Below are 20,043 nucleotides of genomic sequence, written 5' to 3'. Positions count from 1 at the left end.
AGCAAGAAGTGATTTGATTCTTGATATATTTTGAACATAGAGTTTGCTAGGCCTGCCGCGGCAAATAACACAGACTAGCTGGCTTAAGTAAGAATATTTTATTTTCTCATGATTCTGGGGGCGAGAGGTTCAAGTCCAGGTGCCAGCAGGGTCTGTTTCTTCTGAGGCTTCTGCCCTTGGCTTGTAGGTGGCTGCTTTCTTCCCGAGTCTTCATATGATCTCCCCTCTGTGTGTGTCTATGTCCTAATCTCTTCTTATAAGGACACCAGTTGGGTTAGGACTCACACATATGATCTCATTTTAATTTAATTACCCCTTAAATACCCTATCTCCAAATATATTGTGCGGTGCTAGAGGTTGGGCTACAACACATGAATTCTGTGGGGACAGATTCAACCTATAACATTTACATTCTGGCAGAGCAAAATAATCCACATTCAGTTTCTACTTTCCTGTCCCTTATGCTGGAAATCAGTTATTTTTCTAAGGAGCCTGATTCCTTTAATAGATAATGGTATGTAGAAAGCAAAATTGGGTCCTTTAAGGAACTTTTCATTTAATCTTGTATCTTGGAGCCAAAAATATCCTGAGGAGAACATTGATCACTCCTCTCTGGAACAGTGTAATACACCCCATCGTCAGGATTTTCCTCTGGGAATTCAGGGTTCCCTCCAACCTGTACCCGTTTCCCCACTGCCAAATATGTTCTGGGATTTGCAGTTACCTAATGGATGAGGAAGAGAGGCTTTTTCTGGTACCATTAATCTTTCAGAGTGTCAGCTCCTAGTGATGAGTGTCCTGAGACTGGAGAGGAATCTGAGGAAGGAAATCCTTGTCATGTGGCCAGGGACACAGTGAGCAGGGGGACCATGTTAGGGCCCTGAGGGTCAGTCTGAAAAGAAGGAAGGGGAAATAGCTAATTCTTAATTCTGCTGGGTTATGCCTAATGCACTGACTCATTGAACGTGCTTGCCCACGCCTATGCACGGAAAGAGAGCAGACCTCCCCCGCACGCATAGTCAACTGAGTACACACACGGTACACACACATATACCTGGGCAAACCCTTCTACTCTGCATCTCTCAGAGGGCATTTCCCTGGGCTCCAGTCTCCTCTTAAACTATGCCATTGGCCCTGCCTGTGTTCACCCCAGGAATACCAGAGCCCGTTTGGGGAAGTTGCGGCTTAGTCTATATATCTTCCTTGTTCTTTATCCCCTGGTCTGTTTATCCAAGACAGCCCAAAGCCTGGAGACTTGATTGCGATTTATTACCCTGGCTATGATCACTAGAGGACTGTCATTGGTGTAGCTTCTCCAGGCAGGGACACATTTTTCTATTTAAACACCAGCCATGAATTTAGAATGGAAACAAACATCTGTATTATGTTCTAATGAGAGCAATTAGCTTGTCCTTGTGGAAATAAAATGCTAGAGACCTTTATTCATTCCAGATCGAACTTATTCTATATCAGCTGATTTGCATTGTGTGTGTGTGTGTGTGTGTATGTGTAAAGCACACACATCTGTACAGGGAGACATGTACTCCACTCAGAAACACGTTTACAGAAAACACAAGGGTAAGCCAAACACACCCTCTAGACACATGCTCACTCCGGGGACACAATGCATCACACATCCTGGATAAACCCTTGCCTGTGTCCCCACTGGGATCTTTTCCAGTCTTGGTATTGTCAGTCCTTAGCAGCCACTGACAGACAGGGACAGTGGGGAAGGGGCCTCATCTGTGAGGAGGGCTTTTTCTGTCCTGTCCAATGAGGTAGAGAACTGCCCCAGGCTGCTCAGATTTATCTCTGTTTTTCCTATAACTGATATCCAAGCGGAGCCGAATTCCAGAGATCTGATAGAACCGTTATCTTCTGACATAGCCCTGGGTGCTCCATGTGGGAAATGAAAATGTGTCCTGTGTTCCTTGCTCATAATGCAGAATCTGCTCTGCCTGTCACTGGCCACTCACAAAAGATGTTGGTATTTGAAACAGTAGGATTTAGTACACAGATCGGTTACACAGGAATTGGGAACCTAGATGGTAAAAAGGGGATACCAAAGTAGACTTTTACGATCATAAAACATCCTGAGGTATTGTTATTAATGCTTTTGGCCTTGGTTAGTGTTTATCTGATATTTAAGAAATTCGATGTAGTAACAACCAAACCCAAACTAGATTGTATCTGAGAGACTGGATAAAGCCATTGTACCTTTTATACAGGAAAATCAAGGTTTACAGATACCCAAGGTAAAAGTGATGACTAGGAAGAGGAAAGCTATAAGATATACCACGAAATAATAGAGGTGATATTAGCTCAAAACTAAAATAATGGATCAAAATAGAGAATTCAGAGATAAACCTATGGACACATTGGAACATTCCATACAAAGGTAGATTTTAAAAGGATTGAAATTTGAAAAACAAGATTGAAATCTGAATAACAAAATTTGATGCCACCATGGGCCCTCTGATAAGTCCTGGGACGGCCATCACTTGATTTCTTGATAAGCAAATGATGGTGAGATATATTTCCTCACTGTCGAATCCACTGTAGTTTAGTTTTGTTACTTTTACCTAAAGATGTTCCAGTGAATGCAGTACGTACTTTGGGTTCCAAAGAACCTAACCTAGATCCTACTGGTGCTTTTGCTGTGGACACAGTGCCTTTCACCTGTCACTCTCCAGTCCTTTGTAGCCAAGTACTTCTTGAAAGTTCAGTTTCTGAATGGCCATGGAAAGAATATCCTTGAGGGAGGTTGGATTCTTTTTTCCCCCATTTTGCTCCCTCACAGTAATGGATGATACCTCCCTGCCATTGCTGTGTGACTTGTCCACGCTCCTCACTGACTTCAGGCCTGGTCATGCGATCTGCTTTGGCCGAAGGGGCCAAAGGAGCACCCAAGTCAGTTTCCTCACCTGAACAGACGTTTTAAACCAGAGTGCGTAGTTAGGCTCCGTTTCTTTAGCTTTGGTGCCTTTTGCCACGAGGAAGACGAAGACGTGTCCCAGCTAGAGGCCGCTCCCTCAGCAGGCTTACCAGAATAAAACCCAGGTGGTGGCGCCTGAACTTGACAAGCCAGACTCAGTGGAGCCCAGAAGAATCTCAGCTGACCCCCACAGACCTCAGGTTATGGGCGGAACCAAGTGTTTGCTATGCTAAGGCCCTGGGTTCTCTGGGTTGTCTGTTAGCACTGCAAAGCGGAGGAAATCCTCAGGTGGGAGTCAGGGATGCTGTGCTGGCTTCAAAAGTAGCCCTCCTTCGGGTCACGGATGGCTGCCCAGGGGCTTCTTTCTCTTCTGCTTCTGTGCGTGAGGGGTCCCCATGTGATTGTACATCACGGCGGCTGCTTGGGCTGCAGGGTTGTGTTCAACGCTTGGTTAGTGAGTAATCGACTCTGAGCATGGCAGAATGAAATCCAAAGTGAGATTCTTGGAGTTCATCTAGAGGGTCAGGCAGGAAGCCAGCAGGTGCCAGACTCTCTCAGCCTCCGCTTCATGAAGTCTACCCAAGTCCTCTCGCTTAGAAGGGAAAATCTACAGTGGGTTGGTGCCCTCAGTCTGCTTTGCTGGTCTTGGGAAGAATGGGCACCAGCTGCTATTTTGAAAACCTGTGTGAAAATCCTATTATTATATGAAAGCCTTCTTTCCCCGGGAGGGTGGGTGGGAGATGAGGTCTTTGTCAGGTGGCTATCCCCTGTCTGTGTCCACAGGGACTGACTGCATGCCTGTCGTGTTGGGAGGGGGAGGCATGGGGAGTGACATGCAAAGGGAACTGAGTCCTTGTTGTAGAAGCTGTGTCTGTCTGGGCCTTGCTCACACTCAGTGAGCGTCTATGGGGGGAAGTCTTCGGGTTCCGGGAGGCGACCTAATCCCCACCCTGTCCGCCTCTGCTCCTGGCCCGGGCTTGGAGCTTCTCACTCCCCCAACAACACCTCTGGCCCTCCCCGTCCTCCTATAGTCTTTCCATTCCGGTTCCAGACTATTCTTGCCAAGGAAGGGAAATACCCAGTCCCAGCAGCCCCCTATTTGGTCATTGAAGTTCCCGGCAGGTTCAGTTTCAGGTCAGTGGTGTGCCTCTCAAAGGAGCAAGCTGGCTTTGTACATTATTCCAGGAAATGGACTAATTCCTAGAAGGCTTGTCTTATAATCTGTAAAATGAAAGGCCATCTGGCCTAGCTCTGCAAGGCAGCTGGCTGCTTTCTCATCCAGATAGGAAACATGCTCAGATTTTGGCTCCTATTGAAGTGCCCTGGCTGTGGCCTTCTGTGTTGAGGGACAAAGTGAATAGACCCCTGTGTTTGCCATCTCTGGGCCTGCCGTGCCCTGGCTGAGAGAGGGGAGGCCCTGGCCCTGGGTCCCAGCCCTGCTGGTCCTCCAGCCTCTCTTCCATGGAGATTCCCTTGGCCCCCATTCTAGGCCAGGCCCTCACTGGTTCCCAGAGAGGAAGGAGGCAAGGGGAACCACACAGGATCCCGCCCCACTGGAGCTCCAAACCCAGAAGAGGTGCAGGCAGGCAGGGGAAGTCCCGGCACAACATGGTCTGTGCAGAGGGGGTGGCTGCCCCAGGACCTGGGGACCCAGAGAGGGCAGCTGAGCCAGGCTGGGCCTGATGGCAGCTTCTCAGAGAGGACTTTCTGGTGTGGGTGAGAAGAGGAAGGGAGCGGGTGGGGAAGGGGACTGGGGGCAGAGACAGCCAGGTGTGCAGGGGAGCAGAGGCAGGAGCCAGCTGTGTGGTGAGAAGGGCAAGCCTGGCAGCCTGTGGAGCAGAGGGCAGGGAGGGTGAGTGGCCCACAGAGCAGGCCCCATGCCCTGAGGCCAGATGTGCTCTGTGGGAAAACCACAGTGGGTCCTGGGGAGACCAGATGTGGGGGAGAAGGGACAGGAGGCAGGGGTGCTGGTGAAGAGGCCATGGGCATCATGAAGGCAGGAACGGGGATGCCCTGAACCAAGTCAGAGGATGGGAGATGGACGAGAAGGCAAGTTCAGGGAAACTTTTAGAGTTATCGTTTACTGGACTTGGTGAACGGACACAGGTTGCGGGGGTGTAGGGTGTAGGGAAGTGAGTGTGTGAGAGAGATAGTGGACTTAGGATGGCTCTCATTGGGGTTGGGTACCAGGAATGAGGGGTTGGGATGCGGAATGCTCTTCTCAGCTCAGGAACATAGAAGGAGGAGGAATAGAAAAGGTATTCATTCTTGCAGCTGGGGTGTCCTGGGTGGAATAGTGACAAGAAACGGGGTGTGGAAGTCAGGGCCCTGGGGCAATAGTGGGAGACCCAGCTCAGCCTTTTAACAGACACAGGGGAAGTCCCAGCATGACATGATTTGTGCAGAGGGAGGTGGACACCCCAGGGACCTGGGGACTCAGAGAGGGGCAAATCACAGTCTGGGAGCCTGGGTTCCTGCCTCTGAACAAGGGCTGATGATGCTTCTTCCTCAGGATGTGTGGTTGGGAGGACTGGCTGGCAGATGTCCACTTTACCCCCTACGGCTGTGTGACCCACCAGATCCTGCTCCCTGGCTCAGGACATCAGTCAAGAGAGAAAGGCATTCGGACACCGGAGATGATGAGCAGAGGGGTGCTGATCCGTCTGCAAGGAGGGAAGAGACTCGACATGGACTTCCCAATATTGCCTTGGCCGGGGGTGCTAGGACACATCAGAAAGGTGCTGGGACATGTGGTGTCATGACCACATATGTACAGAAACACGGCCATACAGGCATGGGCATGTGAACACACATCTGAATGAATGTGTTCTCGTAGGACCCTCTCTCCTCTTCCACGACTCAGGGATGGGAGTGCAGGTCATTTTTCCCAGAATCCAGTGTCTGGCATCTGCACAAAGGGAATCCTGTGACAGGGATGGCGGGGCTGGGCATTCCTCTTGCGACAAGTGTTTGCATCTCCCTGGTCTCCCAAACGGCAGACCTGGAAAGCTGGTTGAGATTTTTCAGAGTGGCTACGACCACAGGGCCATCTATGTGGGAGACGGGAATATGGCCCCTGCAGGCTGGGAAAGATTTTCTGTTTAAAGAGCATCCCTTGGATTTATTTTTTTTAAAAGATTTCATTTATTCATAAGGGACAGAGAGAGAAAGGCAGAGACACAGGCAGAGGGAGAAGCAGGCTCCCTGCAGGGAGCCCGACGTGGGACTCGATCCCAGGACCCGGGACCACACCCTGAGCTGAAGGCAGATGCTCATCCACTGAGCCTTCCAGGTGTTCCCATCCCTTGGGTTTAGAAGCATGAATGTGTTCGCGCATACTGACTTGTAATACTTTGTTCCTTCCTATTGAGCACCTTGAATTCTTTGGAAATAAAAGACTCTGGACCCTTTATTCTCTACAGTATGTGATTTGTTGTACATCAATCGAACTGCATTTTTTGGGTGTCCCAAACAGAACTTATTTACGAAATGGCCTGTACAGTGTCTGCCTGGCTGCACGGAGAAAGCGGGCCCTTCCTAATCTGTGAGCCCTGCTTCTTCCTCCTGGCTCTGCAGCCTCGGAGCAGAGACCTTGGGGGTGCTGCTCCATCTTCCTGAGGCTTGAGAGACAGTTTCCTCAAGGGGGAGGGGAATACTTACCCCTTTGGGATAGGGAAGAAGTGCAATGAGAAGACACACAGAAGAACCACGCGGCGCCTGGCCTGGAGAAGCTCCTTAGGAAAAGCTGCCTCTTTCTGAATCATCGAATGAACAGAGCAGGACACTCCACGATGTTGGATCCTACCTGCGGCGACAGTGTAACAGCGCAGGTGACAGTGCAGAATGCTGATCAGGCAGCGTGGAGCAACCTGCCCTCCTTTCCAGCCCTTTCCTGTGCTGCACCCCGAACCTCCCCCACCCAGAGTTGAGAGTGTGCCTGTCTATGATTCCCAGTAAGTTCTTCACATCCTAAAGCAACCAGCTTAACAGCCCCGGCGTGTGGACGAGGTCATCAGTTCTGTGGAGCAGATTGTTGAATGCAGGGAGTCCACCTGGCTGGAAAGCATTGGTGAGCACTTTGTTATGCATCTGAGATACGGTCTCCGGTCCCCGCAGGTGAGATGCCTTGTGCTCATGCTTGGGGCGGGGTGGGGGGCGGGGTGGGGGGTGCACTGGCAACGTGGGAGAGGGGGCAGCCTATTATTTCTCACATTTCCTGAAAGAGCCACCATTTATTGAGTTCCAACTCAGTTCAAGGCATTTTAAGTAATTTTGACTCATAAATTCACCACCATCCCGCTGGGTTGATATGATTGCCCATATCTCTCCATGGGAACACACTGGATTTGCTCAAAGCCATGACATCCAAGCTCGTGGAGGTAGCAGGATTTGAACTCAGGTTTTTTTGCCTTGGGAGCTGTGTTCAGGAGGATCACTGTTGGAGAGCCCTGAGAACGGTACCGACCAGGAGACAGGAAGAGCTGGTTCCGACTCTGGCACTCCCAGCCCAGCTCTGTGACTTCTGACAAGCTACTTTGCTAGTTTGCCTGGCTTTCCTCCTTACCCCATCTACCTCGCGGGGTTTTTACTGGAATGAACTGCATGGAAAAGTGCTGGAAAACAGAGAGGACTGCTCACATTTGAGCCTCACAGCCCGGTGGGGTGATCAGAGCAATGGCTTACCATCCCCATTCTACACGGGAGCTGAGGCTCAGAGAGGTCACGGGGTCCACCTGAGGCTCATCAGCATAGATCCCGTCACCTTGAGTCTGGCACATTGTCCAGTCTCCCTCTTGCTCGCGCCATGTTTTAGGATCTTGGCTCCCTAATTTGGGGTGTCCCCACGTTCTCTGGCATTGCTACTTTATCTTCCCCTCTACCCTATCCTCCCATAGCCTGGATCCCATTTCTCAAGCCTGGCTCTCAGCTGTCTGGTGGCTAGTCCCTACCAAGGGCTGTGCTGGCCTCACATGAAGCATCTTCTTTCCTGCAGCAATTTCATATGTAAAAGGGTCTGGAAATTTCCAGTCTTCAAGGCCTGAAATAGTCTCAATTCTGGCTGCATGTCAGAATCTCCTGGGAGCTCTTAAAATATTCTGAGGCACAGGCCCCACCCCCAGATACTCTGATTTCATCACTCTGGGGTGGTGACCAGGAAAGAGCATGTTTTAAGAACTCCCCAGATGTCTAGAATGTGTGGTCAGGAAGTGGCTGCGGGTGGAAGTAGCTGATCTTACTTTGAAAGTGTTTGTTTCTTGGTCCAGGAGATTGCTTTGCTATTTCAGTTTAAACTCTACTTTTAACAGAGCGTTGTTAATATTTAAGTAATGAAAGCAAGATTCTTTCTCTAATCATTTCATAAATTAATTGAACTAGCTCTGAGTGATCATCATGTTCTTACTTTCTACATTTTTATTTTTAGTTTCTATTTATTTACGTAATCTCTACATATGGGGTTTGAACTCATGACCCCAACATCAAGAGTTATATGCTCTTCTGACTGAGCCAGCCAGGCCCCTCTCCAGACTAGTCTTTTTATTTAAGTTGGGTTTGCTAAAAAAAAAAAGATCATAGTTGCTAAAAAAAGACCACAGGCCCAAAATGGTGTCACTTAGACTAAGTTCCCAAGCTGGGGCTTAATACCTGCTCATGAATAGTTTAATAAAGCCAGTTTGATCTCCAGATTTCCTTAGTTCAATTTTATTATTTAGCAAAAGTATAAAACTTTTAGAAGAAAACAAAGGATAAATCTTCATTTGGCAAAGAATTCTTAGACATGACGTTAAAAGGACAATCCATACGAGAAAAAATTGATGAATCAGAACCAAAGCTAGACTCCCGCTCTGTGGAAGGAGCTGCTTATTAGAGAATGAAAAGCCGAGGTGGGGAGACATTTAAAAAAAAGCCGTGAGGAAGCAGCCCGGGCGCCAGCCTGGCCAAGGCGACCCGGCCCCGTCCTGAGCGCCAGCACCAAGCTTCCGAGGCGCCTGGCTCGTAGGGGGGGCCCGGCTCATCCCCCTCCCTCCCCTCCCCTCCCCTCCCTTTCCTATAGACTAGGCAGGCTGCAGCGTGCAGAAGCTGTTGGGTTCTTTTGTATCAAAATAGCAAAACACCAAAAAAGGAAGTCGAGAGAATCCCACGCTTTACTGTCCAAGCCACACGCAAGCCTTCCCGACACCCTGAAACTGTGTGCCTTGCACCAAGTGGAAAATAAACTCCAAGCAGCCAGTGGCAACAAAACAAAACAAAACCCCACAACAAGATACCCCTACACACCAGTGAGGATGGCTAAAATAAAAAATACTGACAGCAACAAGTACAGAGAAGCAGAACACCTGGAAATCTCCCACATTGCTGGTGGGAATGCAGAATGGTACAGTCACTCTTTGAAAACTAGTTTGGCAGTTTCTTATGAAATCAAACATGCATTTATCATATGGTCCAGAAATTCTACTACCAGGTGTTTACCCTAGAGAAATTAAAGGTTATATTCATCAAAGACTTGCATGCAAATATTTTTAGTAGCTTTATTCATGATTGCCAAAATCTGAAAACCACCCCACATGTTCTTCGATGGATCAATAGATAAGCAAATTGTGGTACAATGGAATACTGCTGAGTAAATAAACAGAAATGGGTCCCTAATACATACAGCAAGATTAATCTCAATTTAGATTAACCTCAAAAGGGTTAATGCAGGGGCACCTGGGTGGTTCAATCCTTGGTTTTGGCTTAGGTCATGATCTTGATCATGGGGTCATGAGATCCAGCCCCACATCCCACATTGGGCTCCCCACTCGGCAGGGGGTCTGCTCCCCTCCCCTCCCTCTGCCTACCCTCCGCTCACCCTTGCTCATGCACTCTCTCTCTCAAATAAATAAATTAATCTTTTCTTTTAATTTATTTGAGAAAGAGCGACAGCACTAGTGGTGGGGAGGGAGAGGGAGAAGCAGACTCCCCGCTGAGCAGAGAGCTCGATGCAGGGCTCCATCTCAGGACCCTGAAATCATGTCTGGAGCCAAAGGCAGATGCTTAACTGAGCCATTCAGGCACCTCTAATCTTTTTTTTTTTTTTTTTAAATAAGGATAATGCAGAATGAAAGAAACTGGATTAAATAGGTCAGATATTATGATTCCATTTATGACATTTTGAAAATCAAAATGTCAGAGTGGAAAACAGATCCTCTGGTTGCTGGGGTTAGGGGTGGGGTGGAGAAGGTATAGTTACAAAGCAGTGATACAAGAGAGTTTTTTGGAGTGATGGGGCTGTTATACATCCTGATTGTGGTGGTGATGGTTACACAAATCCACGTATATATTAAAACTCAGAATTTTACCCATCTCCAAAAGTCAATTTTATTGTTAATAATAAAAAGTGAGGAAAACCACTAGCAGTATAAAATGCAGCTTATAACTTCCAAGCCACTATAAGAAAAAAAAGGTGGGGAGGGTGATTAAAGATTTCAGCAATCCAGTAGCAAGCAAGAAAGCTGAAAATATAGGGAAAAAATAGCACAGGACGTGGAAAACACAAAATCTACCTGCACATACCAGGAATCACAGTGGTGGAACCATGGCCCGGCACTTGGCCATCCCACTGGAGCACACTTCCAGCCTTCCTTGCACCCAGAGTGGCCTGTGACCCACTGCTTATGGAGGACATGCGAGTGTACACAGGCCATGCCAATCCCAGGCTGGGGCTTCTGAAAGCAGGTGGGCCTTGTATACATTTTCTAGTTACTTTCTCAGTGACTGAAACCTAGGGTGGTGGTATCTGAGACCCAGCCACCCACATGATGATGATGCCCCAGAAATGGGGCGCCATGGCTGGGACCCTCCCAAAGGTCCATGGGGCTGCTCCACAGACCAGGACCATTTTCTCCAGAACTGTTAGATGAGAAGAAAATGCATGTCTCAATTCTTTAAGCCACTGTACTTTTTAAAAAAAAAAGATTTTATTTTGAGAGAGAGAGAAGGGTGTGCTCAAAAGCAGGGGAGGGGCAGAGGGAGAGGGAGAGAGGGAATCTCAGACTCCCCGCTGAGCACGGAGCCCAACATGGGGCTCCATCTCATGACCCTGAGATCACCACCTGAGCTGAAACCAAGAGTTGGACGCTTAACTGGCTGAGCCACCCAGGCGCCCCGAAGCCACTGTACCTTTGAGTGTCCTTGCTAGGCTGTTACACCTGCCCCCTGTGTAGGCCCTAAAGGAGGATGGAGCCAGGTCCCAGGCTCCTGGTGGGTGGAGCCTTTTCACACAGGTTCCTTCCCTCTGCTGTGGGGCCCAAAGCCCCTGCTGACTCAGGTGGTGGTGACAGGCATACCTCTAATCTTTTTGAAGGGAGGAGAGCTGAGCCACCTATGGGGTGCTAGGCACCGGCTGGCCCTTCTCTTCCCTGGCGGAGTCCCTGGCTCACTTGTCAGTAGTGGACACAGTAGAGCTGGACGCTGCCACTGATCCGGAGCTCCCGCAGCTGCTCTAGGGCCTGCTGGTGCAGACTGATGGCTCCCAGGCCCTGCCCATTGAGCGCCAGCTTCAGGCCTCCCTCCTGGCATAGGAGCAGCACCTGGAAAGGGCAGCAGGGGCCTGCAGGCTTCCAGACAGACCCTCCACCAGCTGCCTGACACCCCACCCAGTAAGCCCTCCCCTCAGAGGTCACAAAGACCCAAACCACAGGGCACCCAGGGTGGGAAAGAACAGGATGCGGGGCGGGGGGGCGGTGGGCAGCTTGTCATCAGACCACCGTGATCCCAGCCCTGGGCCTCGGTTTCACCATCTGTGCCCGTTGCATTCTCTCCAGCACTGGTTCTCAACTCTGGCTGCACAATGGAGTCATGGGCGTGGGGCACTGGTTTTGTTTTGTTTTTATCTTAAATAACACTAATGCCAGGGGCTGCTCTGATTAATTAAATCCATGTTTTGGAAGTGGGATTGCTGGCACCCACATGGAAGGTTGAGAGCCATGGGGTGGATGTTTCTTCCTCCTGGCAGGCTCTGGCTTCCCAGCCCCACAGTCCTCCTCCCCCTGCCCCAGGATGTCCCCCTGCTCCCCAGGGGAATGCTGCTCTGTGCCCACTGGGGAAGGATGAGGCTACTTGGCTCTGACTGACCTCGAAGAATCGCTGTGGGTAGAAGATGAAGGGGGCTGAGATAAGCTTCTTGCATCCCCAGGGCGAGATCCAGGCCAGAGTTCTGTCTGCGAAGGAAGCCCTAAGCGTCACAGGCACGTGCGCAGCCTCATCACTCAGGCTCAGTGTGAAGCTACGAGAAGGGGCCAGAGAAGGGGCTCCCTGACTTCTCCAAGCTGTGGCTGCTGGATCTTGAGCACCAAGACAGATGTGGGAGTGCAGCTGGAAGATTCAGCAGCTCAGAGGGGTGGGAACACCTGAGCGAGTCCCAGGCACACCTGACAGAGTCCCCACATTGCCACCCACCAGTTAGAGGACCCTGGGAGAGCAAATTACCTTGCCTGAGCCTCGTTTTCCCCTCCTTGGGATGGGGAGAATTATATAAGTAGTAGCTAACATTTATTGGGTGCTATAGGCCAGGTATACTGTGGGGGTTAGAGCTAGTCTATCTGGCTTCAACCCTGCTCTACTGCTTTCTAGTCCTGTGAGCTTGGGGACGTCACTTCATGGCTCTGTGCCTCAGTGTCCTGATCTGTAGTATGGGGAGAGGAGTACCATACCTGCCTCATGAGTTGTGTTGGCTGAGTTAACATGTGTAAAGTGCTAGAACAGCACCTGGTGTAATAAGCACTCAAATCACACCTATTGTTTAACAAATCTTACTGTATAATACAATACCTCTCATTGGTAGGAACAAAAGAGGTCATGTACATGAAGTCTACCAAGTGCCCGGCACATAGTGGGTGTTTTACGGAGTCCTCCCGGAAATCCAGTGGCTTGAGTTCAGCAGCCCATATAACTGACAAGGACAAGAAGTCACCTAGCTGGCCCTGTCACTAGTATTAGCTGTGGGGCTTTGGGTTGGGCTGGGAACAATATAGGACCCAGATTTGGGGGCCTTTCTGCTGCCTGGCCCCTGCCCCTCATTTGGCAGCCACATCCTGTTTCCTGTTCTGGGACTTCCAAAGGCACCTTAGAAATCACACTCCTGAAGCTACTGGTGAGTGACGCCTGGGCAGGAAGTGGTTGATAGTGGGGAGACCAGATGGGGCACAGGGCGGGGTGAAGCCAGGAAAAGGTGAGCCTTGGGCCAGCCTTTCAGGGACTCCTGTTGGATCTATTCTAGGAGGACACCCCAGACAGTGGTGAATTCCATGCCCTCCAATTCCTACTCCCTTTGCCCATTTCAAGCCACAGTTGCTTCCAGAAAACAATGGTGACAGCATTTATTGTGGGCTTGCTGAATGCCAGGCACTGTGCTAAGTCCTGATGTTGGTGGCTCCTGGTGGGAGTGATCTGTAGAAATGTCCTGGCTGGTCCATAGTGTTCTTCAACATCCAGGTAAGACCATGTTTCAAAACTGAGGAAGTTTATATGAAAGATGGCTTTGTGCTCCTCTTTTTAAAATAATCAGAAGATCTGGCTCTATGGAAATACTCTTTCCACTTTACCTTCCCAACCCAGGGCTTCACTATTTATGTGATCTGTCTGGCCTCAGAGGGCTTGTGAATTCATGGCTCTTGAGACAGAGCAGTTAAATTACTTGCTGTGTGACCAACCATAACCATTTGACTTTGAGCGAGGAGATGAATGTGGTATCATGTCTCCAAGTTTCTGTGGGGGAGGGTGTATCTCTATCACTGGGAACTTGTCCATTTTCCCTCTAGGACTGAGATGATCTTTCTCCTTTTATTCAGATGGGGAAGCTCAGAAGAGGGGTAGTGACTTCCCCAAGACCGCATGGTTTATAAGAGGCAAAAGCAGGAATCCAGCCCTGTCGTGCCTGGCTCTGGAGGTTCATGCTGTCCGGGGCTGTGCTGCATGCCTGCCCCAGAATTCACAGGCTTGTGCAAGAGCATGCAGGGCAAGAGTTTAGTAAGGTCATGATTCTAGGAAAACAAAACTGAAACAGAAAGAAAGGATACAGGGCCTTTCCTTTTCTCTCCTGCCCCTCCACGGAAGTAGTTTTGATCGCTAGCACACTTGTAGAGCACTTATTATGCACCTGCCATAATTCTAAGTATGTGAACCACCCCTGAAGCTGGCAGTATTATTACCTCTTTCTACAGACAAGGAAACTGAGGCACAGAAAGGCAAAGGAACTGCCTTGAAGGGACACAAGGGTAGCAAGTGTCCTCAGCAGAAGTCAAATCCAGGTAATCCGGCCCAGAAAAGACATGAAATCCAGCAGAATTCCAGCAAGAAGGAAAGGAAGGGGGGAAAGAAGGAAGGAGGAGGGAGGGAGAAAAGAAGGAAAAAGAAAAAGTGGCTTGAAGCCCGCAGGTTTGAGGAGTGGAGCAGGAGCGCCCCCTGTAGGAGAGATTAGTGTAGTCCCTGAGTGGCTCCTGACACCGAGACACCCGAATGGGGACCTCCTCTCTGGGGCTGCCTGGCCGTGTCGCCTAAACCACTGCATTGTGTCACCCCAGGAGGCCAAATTCTCTCTCTGGGCCTTTGAAGGACCTTTCCCAGAGCCCCAGCTGGTACCTGCGACGAGAGGCTGGTTGGCCTGATGTACAGACAGGGCAGATACTCCCAGAATTGGGGCTGTTGGGGCCCTGGGGGCACTGGCCACTGACTAAGCACTGAGCACCTTCCCAACCACAAGCTCCACAAAGGAGCAGTGGCGTTGGAGATGAAAAAGGTAATGCTTGTAGTGCTCATGCTCAGCTCCGAGATGCTTCCCCCCCCCTTCCATCTGGATACTTACTCCTTTGGCTCTGACAAGACCAGTGCCCGCAGTACGATGACCTGTCCAGGCCAGAGACCCCGAGGAAGAGCACACGAGCAGGGCACCTTCTGTAGGAGGATAGGAGATGACTGAGTGGGGAGGCACACAGGAGTTTGGGGAGGGCTGCTGCCTCTAGGCCTGCAGCCGGGAGATTCAGCTCTGCTCATTTCTTAAACATCTACTGCAGGCCTCAGCTCTCCCTGGCCTTTTGGGGCTCTGAGCCCCTGACATGTCCCCCCCCCCCATTGCTGCATCCTGAACCACCTGCTCATTGATCTGCCTCCCCACCAGCCTGCAAGTACCTGGAGGGCTGGGACTAGCTGGTCCCTCTCTCCCAGGGCCTGGCACCAGGCCTGGTACAGAGGAGTAGCAAATAATTGTGTGCAGAATAAGTGGAAAAAAGGGAAGATGAAGCTAGAGCTTCAGCCTGAAGCTGCCTGACCCACCCATGCAGCCTGCAGGTTTCTATAAAGGAACGGGGCAGCTTGACGCTGAGGGCATTTCCCAACAGGTAGGGGTGGGACAACACCCGGGAGGACACCACCACCAGACCCAGAAGGGAGGTCACTCACCAGGCTGGGGCTCTTCAGCAGGAAGGGCTAACAAGGAGAGAAACAGGACATGGAAGCCATGCAGTGCTTGCTCAGTGAGAGAGTTCTCAACATTATTATTAAGAACTGGGGGTACCTGGGTGTTGTCAATCTCAGACAATACAGGCGACTGATTAGAGCCCCAGGGGGGTCCCTCTTGGATCCAGATGGACCCCAGGTCTGGAATAATGGGGAGGAGCTAGACAGATGGTCTGTCATTCACTCATTGTGAATGTGGCCTTGGGCCTCATTGCCCCTCCCTCCTGACAAGCCCACCCCAGCTGCTTCCCCGGGTTGTGAGAAGAGAAGTGTTCCCAGCCGAGTGGGATCTCCTGAGAGGACTCCTGGAGCTCTGGCCATCCTGGGCAGCCAGTGCATCCCGTCCATCTTCCCAAGCTGGCCCTGCTGGCTCGGGCTGGGAGAGGCGAATCAAGGCCTGCTGGGGACCAAGAAGGGCTGGCAGTATCCATGGCAACTGCGCAGTGAGGGAAGATGGGGCAGCTGGCTTTTGTTAACTTGGGCAGCGGCCCAGTGAGTGGCAGGTCAGGCTGGGGGAGCAGGGATCCCTGGTGGAACCACAGAGGCCAACCTGGCTCCCAAGAGACTCACATATCCAATGGGATACTCGATGCCGCCCTCCGCAAACGGCTGTTGGGAAGGAGAGAAAGCCACACGCGGGATTCAGGAGCACTGCAAGCTCAGGGTCATTATTTGGCTCCCGCCTACCCTGTCTGTCCAGGGGCTGTCCAGGGGGTGGGCAGAGGCTGGCTTTGGCAGCTCCTCATTCTCCCTGTACACCTAGTCAGTGGTTCTCAAACTTGGCATTTGGCAGTGCTGATTCCTGGGCCCCAACTTAGACTTACTGAGTCAGAATGTCTGGTGGCAGGTCCTAGAAATCTGCATTTTTCATAAGCTCCTTGGGGGCGAATGACAGAGCTAGCTGCTGTTTGGGCCTTGTGGCTCCAAGTGTCCAAGTGATCCACCTCCTTGCCGTGGCCTTCGGGTCCCCTTCTGTGGTCAGCTCCTCACCCCCCTCATATCCTGCAACTTGATGGATCCCCTCCCCCTTGGTTATAGCTGGTGTGACAGGGCCTGCCTGGGGCAGAGGGGGTGGTCCTGGGCCCATCCAGACATCAGGGGAAGTCGGGGGCAGTTGCCATTCAGGGAACTCACACTGGCCCCAAGGGAACTCACATTTATGTTCAGGAATCCGATGGCCTCCACCAAGATGTTGCCAAATATGCCCAGAGTGTCCACACGAGACAGCGGGAGCCGATAGTGGTAGTGGAGAAAATGTTGTCCGTTCACACTCACCTGGATAGACAGACAGGCAGACAGACCGACAGACAGCTCAGCTGCACCTGAGCTGATGTACACTGAATCCATACGAACGTGCCTGGCATCGCTGGGCGCTCTTACCTGGAGTGTCCCACATTTACCCGCACACCAACTCTGAGAGACACATTTGACAGACAAGGTACCCAAGGCTTGGTGAGCTTAGGTGACCTTCCCAAGGTTGCAGGGCTGGCCTTAGAACCAAGGTACCTTTCTCTGTCCCTCTGCCCCTGACACCCCACACCATCCCTCTTTTCACCTCTCAGCAGACCTATCAGCAGCGGCAACCACCCTATCCCAGGTGAGGAAATGGAGGTTCAGGTGGCTGTGTGAACCCCTATGCCACAGAACCCTCCCTCCTCTGCTGGCTCTCACCAGCCCCCCTTTTCCCTGGAGAGGTCAAGGTCCTGGCATCTCTCTGGCAGGAGTTCACATCTGGAAAGCCTGGAAGTGGAGTTCTTTCTCCCTGGCCTGGGCCCTCCACCACCATGAGACGGGGAGGACATGAGTACCCACCTTGTGTGCTGTCGTGAGGCCCTAACGAGCTGATATGTAGGGGCTAGAACGGAGCCCAGCGTATTGCAGGCACTCTCGAAGAGCTTGGTATGACTATGGCAGTGGTGCCCTCTCCAGGGCCTAGTGTACCAGGCCATGTGGGCGCTGGGCAGCTTGGAATGGGGCCTGGTGGCTGCTTGGGTTCTTGAGCCCTCCTGGCAATGCCCCTCAACACAATGATGTGGGCAGCTCAGCGGAAGGACGGACACAGGTTCTAGGCAATGATGTCCACCCCTTCTACTCACCTTCATTTCCTCGTTTCCAAAGAGAAAGAGAATGAGGAAGCTGGCTCCTCTCTGCAGGGTCAGGTGGGGCCACCGGGCCTCGGCTTGCCAGCGCCCGTGCTGCAGGGTGTTGCAGATAACGTGGGGCTTGGTGGTGTGGAAGCGAGGGTTGAAGTGGATAGCGATATCGGGCCGGGGATGCAGGCTGCAGCCGCACTGGAAGTCCACCTGGAACCTGGTGAGAGGTGCTCTCAAAAGGCACCCCTGGTCAGAAGCCCCGAGACCCCGAAGGCAGGGAGCAGCCTCCAGCTCGATGCCTCTGGGGCTGAGCTTCAGCAGCGCCATGGAGCACCCCTTACCTGTGTGCATCTTCAGGGACCATTCCCTGGAGCATGACCATCTTGCCTGCACGCAGGCCGCCGAAAATGGTTGTCACATAAGGAACCACCTGAAAAAGGGGAGAAGGCTATCCATAGAGGGTTGGAGAAAGGGTCTTACTAGGGACCCCCATGTCAGGCAGGTGGGTGGGCAGAGAAGAAGAACATTTGATTCTCCTTCCCCAACAGAAAAATGTCCTTATGGGGAAAAATTCGTTTTCTCTGAAATGTTCTCTTGCACCTTCTCCCCTTTCCCGGACCTTCACATGTCAAAGCCACGTTGCCAAATTCAGCTCCATTGGCCCCTTGGAGGACCAGCCTTGCCCCTCTCCCCCGCTCCTTGAGCATAGTCGTGTCCTCAGTGAGACCTGATGTCCACTGGATGCCACCCTGGCTTCCAGAGGCCTGGTATCGAGGTCCTGAGGACTTTTACTGGCTAGAGCTCAGGATCTGGAAGGGTGGCGGGGGGCAGGAGGCTGGACAAGTTGGGACCCTGATATGAATACTTGGAGAGATACCCAACAGTGGCCTAGCCTACCAGCCTGGGCTCACCTTTCCCCACACAGAAGCTCTGCAGGATTCCTAAAACGCAGTACACCTTTACAACTCGCTGCCTTTTCAGGGCTGCTTCCTGTGCCCTCCCTCTGCCCTGTGAGATCCAACTTGAGTTTCAAGGTTCTCTGACACCTTCTCCAAGCACTGTCCATCACGTGACTGAGTTTTTCCTTCCCTCCCCTGTGTTCCCAGAATGCTTCACTTGCAGCTCTAGCTTGGCCATTGGCCAGCTCACAGGGAGACCAGGGGGCTGGCTGTTTCTGCTGGAGGCACTGGCCACTCAGAGCTGAGGCCCTGTCTTTCCCTTCTGTGCTCCGCACCAGCCCTGGCACAGGTGTTCCACTAGGTGTTTGCAGAACGAATGTGAACTGTCGCAAGCACATGCTGACGTAACACAAGACCCGCTTTCACGTGCCCTCCAGCTGTCAGCAGCCTTTAGAAGCCGGAACCATCTAGAAGGAACTGAGCCCCAACAATGCTGCCCTTCCAGGACCTCGCAGCTTGCAAAGCAAGGAGTGGCTGTAACCTGGGCAGCTGCTTCACCCGTTGCTCAGGCACCTGGGGAGGTGGGCTGTCAGAGGGCCCACAGCATAGCCAGGCTTAGTACCTCAGTCTCCCCCACTTCCCAGGCTCCAGGCCTGGCCTGTGATTACTGAGCTGAGGCAGCTCACCACCCTCCCCCCAAGCCCCCAGGGAGAGGGCCAAGTAAAGAGAAAGTGATAATTAGCATTCATTAACGGGAGCACACAGTGTGCTGGGCGTTCAGCCTTCTGTAAAGCAAGGGCACACTTCAGAAAATTTGCATGGAAGAAAAAAAAGACAATTTGCATGGGCCCAAGCAGGAGGAAGAAGGGAGGGGACCCCCCACTCAACCTCGAGTTGGAGGTTCCAGCCTGACTTTCTTCCAGGCTGGAGATGAGGCTACCCTGGGTACTCAGGGTGCCCCCGCAACAATTCTCCCTAGAAGCCCCAGATCCTCCGAGCCACCCATCATGCAGCACTGACCCCAGGCGCTACTACTTTTAAAATATAAGGGCACTGTGAGCCCAGTCATTCCTACGCAAGTGCACCCCCCAGGGAGTCTGGGTCCAGCTGGAGTAGGGGGAGCCTTGGGACCTGGAGATTCCAGACCAGAACGGCTGCTCACCGGATGGAAGACAGGTGGCTGCAAGATGAAGATATCAGGAAGTGGGTCCAGTTTTTCTCCAGGTGACATGGGAGTGGAGTGCCTCCAACCCAGTCTGCAGATCCAGATTCCTGGAGCCCTGCCCTCACTGGCCTTTCCCAGCCAGGATCTTAGGTGCCAGGGCAGCTCTCTCCCAGCTGTTAGCCTCTCTTGTGCCCAGGTGAGAGGGCAGGTCTGGGCGGTGGTCCACCTCTGGTCCACACCCCAGCTCCAATCCCACCAGCCAGACTGGGGCTGTCAGCAGAAACCCGAGTCCAGGAGCAAGAAGCTTGAACTAAGCAACTGACTGACCAGCCCCCGGTCCCCGTGTGCGTGGGGACCTGAAACACAGAGCTGTTGCAGAGGGAGGGCAGAGGGAGGCTCTTTTAGGGCCTTGTGGGGATTTGTGATTTCCCTGGGCTCCCTGCGAAGTCCTCCCCAGTCAGA

The 20,043-nt window shown here is 51.8% G+C and overlaps 1 protein-coding gene and 1 long non-coding RNA gene across 16 annotated transcripts in view; one reads left to right on the top strand and one right to left on the bottom strand.

Moving 5' to 3' along the window:
• LOC140612329 (uncharacterized) overlaps window positions 1-7,047 on the top strand; it is a 10,468-nt gene extending 3,421 nt beyond the window's left edge. For 2 of the 3 annotated variants that reach the window (XR_012013603.1, XR_012013606.1), the window contains exon 3: window positions 5,448-7,047. This is a non-coding gene — a long non-coding RNA (uncharacterized lncRNA). The remainder of the gene's footprint in view (window positions 1-5,447) is intronic. The other variant, XR_012013604.1, reaches the window with a different exon arrangement.
• LGALS12 (galectin 12) lies at window positions 84-20,043 on the bottom strand. Of its 13 annotated transcripts, none has more exons than XM_072789581.1 (11): window positions 19,579-20,043; window positions 17,859-17,947; window positions 17,521-17,734; window positions 16,580-16,699; window positions 15,995-16,033; window positions 15,368-15,394; window positions 14,775-14,863; window positions 12,047-12,132; window positions 11,260-11,502; window positions 6,596-6,740; window positions 84-3,361 (listed from the first exon to the last, which is right to left on the bottom strand). In XM_072789581.1, exons 1-11 carry the CDS (start codon window positions 19,645-19,647, stop codon window positions 3,220-3,222), a joined length of 1,263 nt encoding a protein of 420 aa, XP_072645682.1. In that variant the 5' UTR covers window positions 19,648-20,043; the 3' UTR covers window positions 84-3,219. The 13 variants fall into 13 exon arrangements, 12 of the variants coding, with proteins under 12 accessions (XP_072645682.1, XP_072645686.1, XP_072645683.1 ...); XM_072789585.1 differs by lacking the exon at window positions 19,579-20,043 and adding an exon at window positions 18,429-18,574; XM_072789586.1 differs by having other exon boundaries at window positions 3,218-3,616.

Source organism: Canis lupus, chromosome 21, assembly GCF_048164855.1.
Source record: "Canis lupus baileyi chromosome 21, mCanLup2.hap1, whole genome shotgun sequence".
NCBI classification, from domain to species: Eukaryota; Metazoa; Chordata; class Mammalia; order Carnivora; family Canidae; genus Canis; species Canis lupus.
The sequence above is the reverse complement of the archived record's forward strand: the minus strand, read 5'-3'. Positions and strand labels throughout refer to the sequence as shown.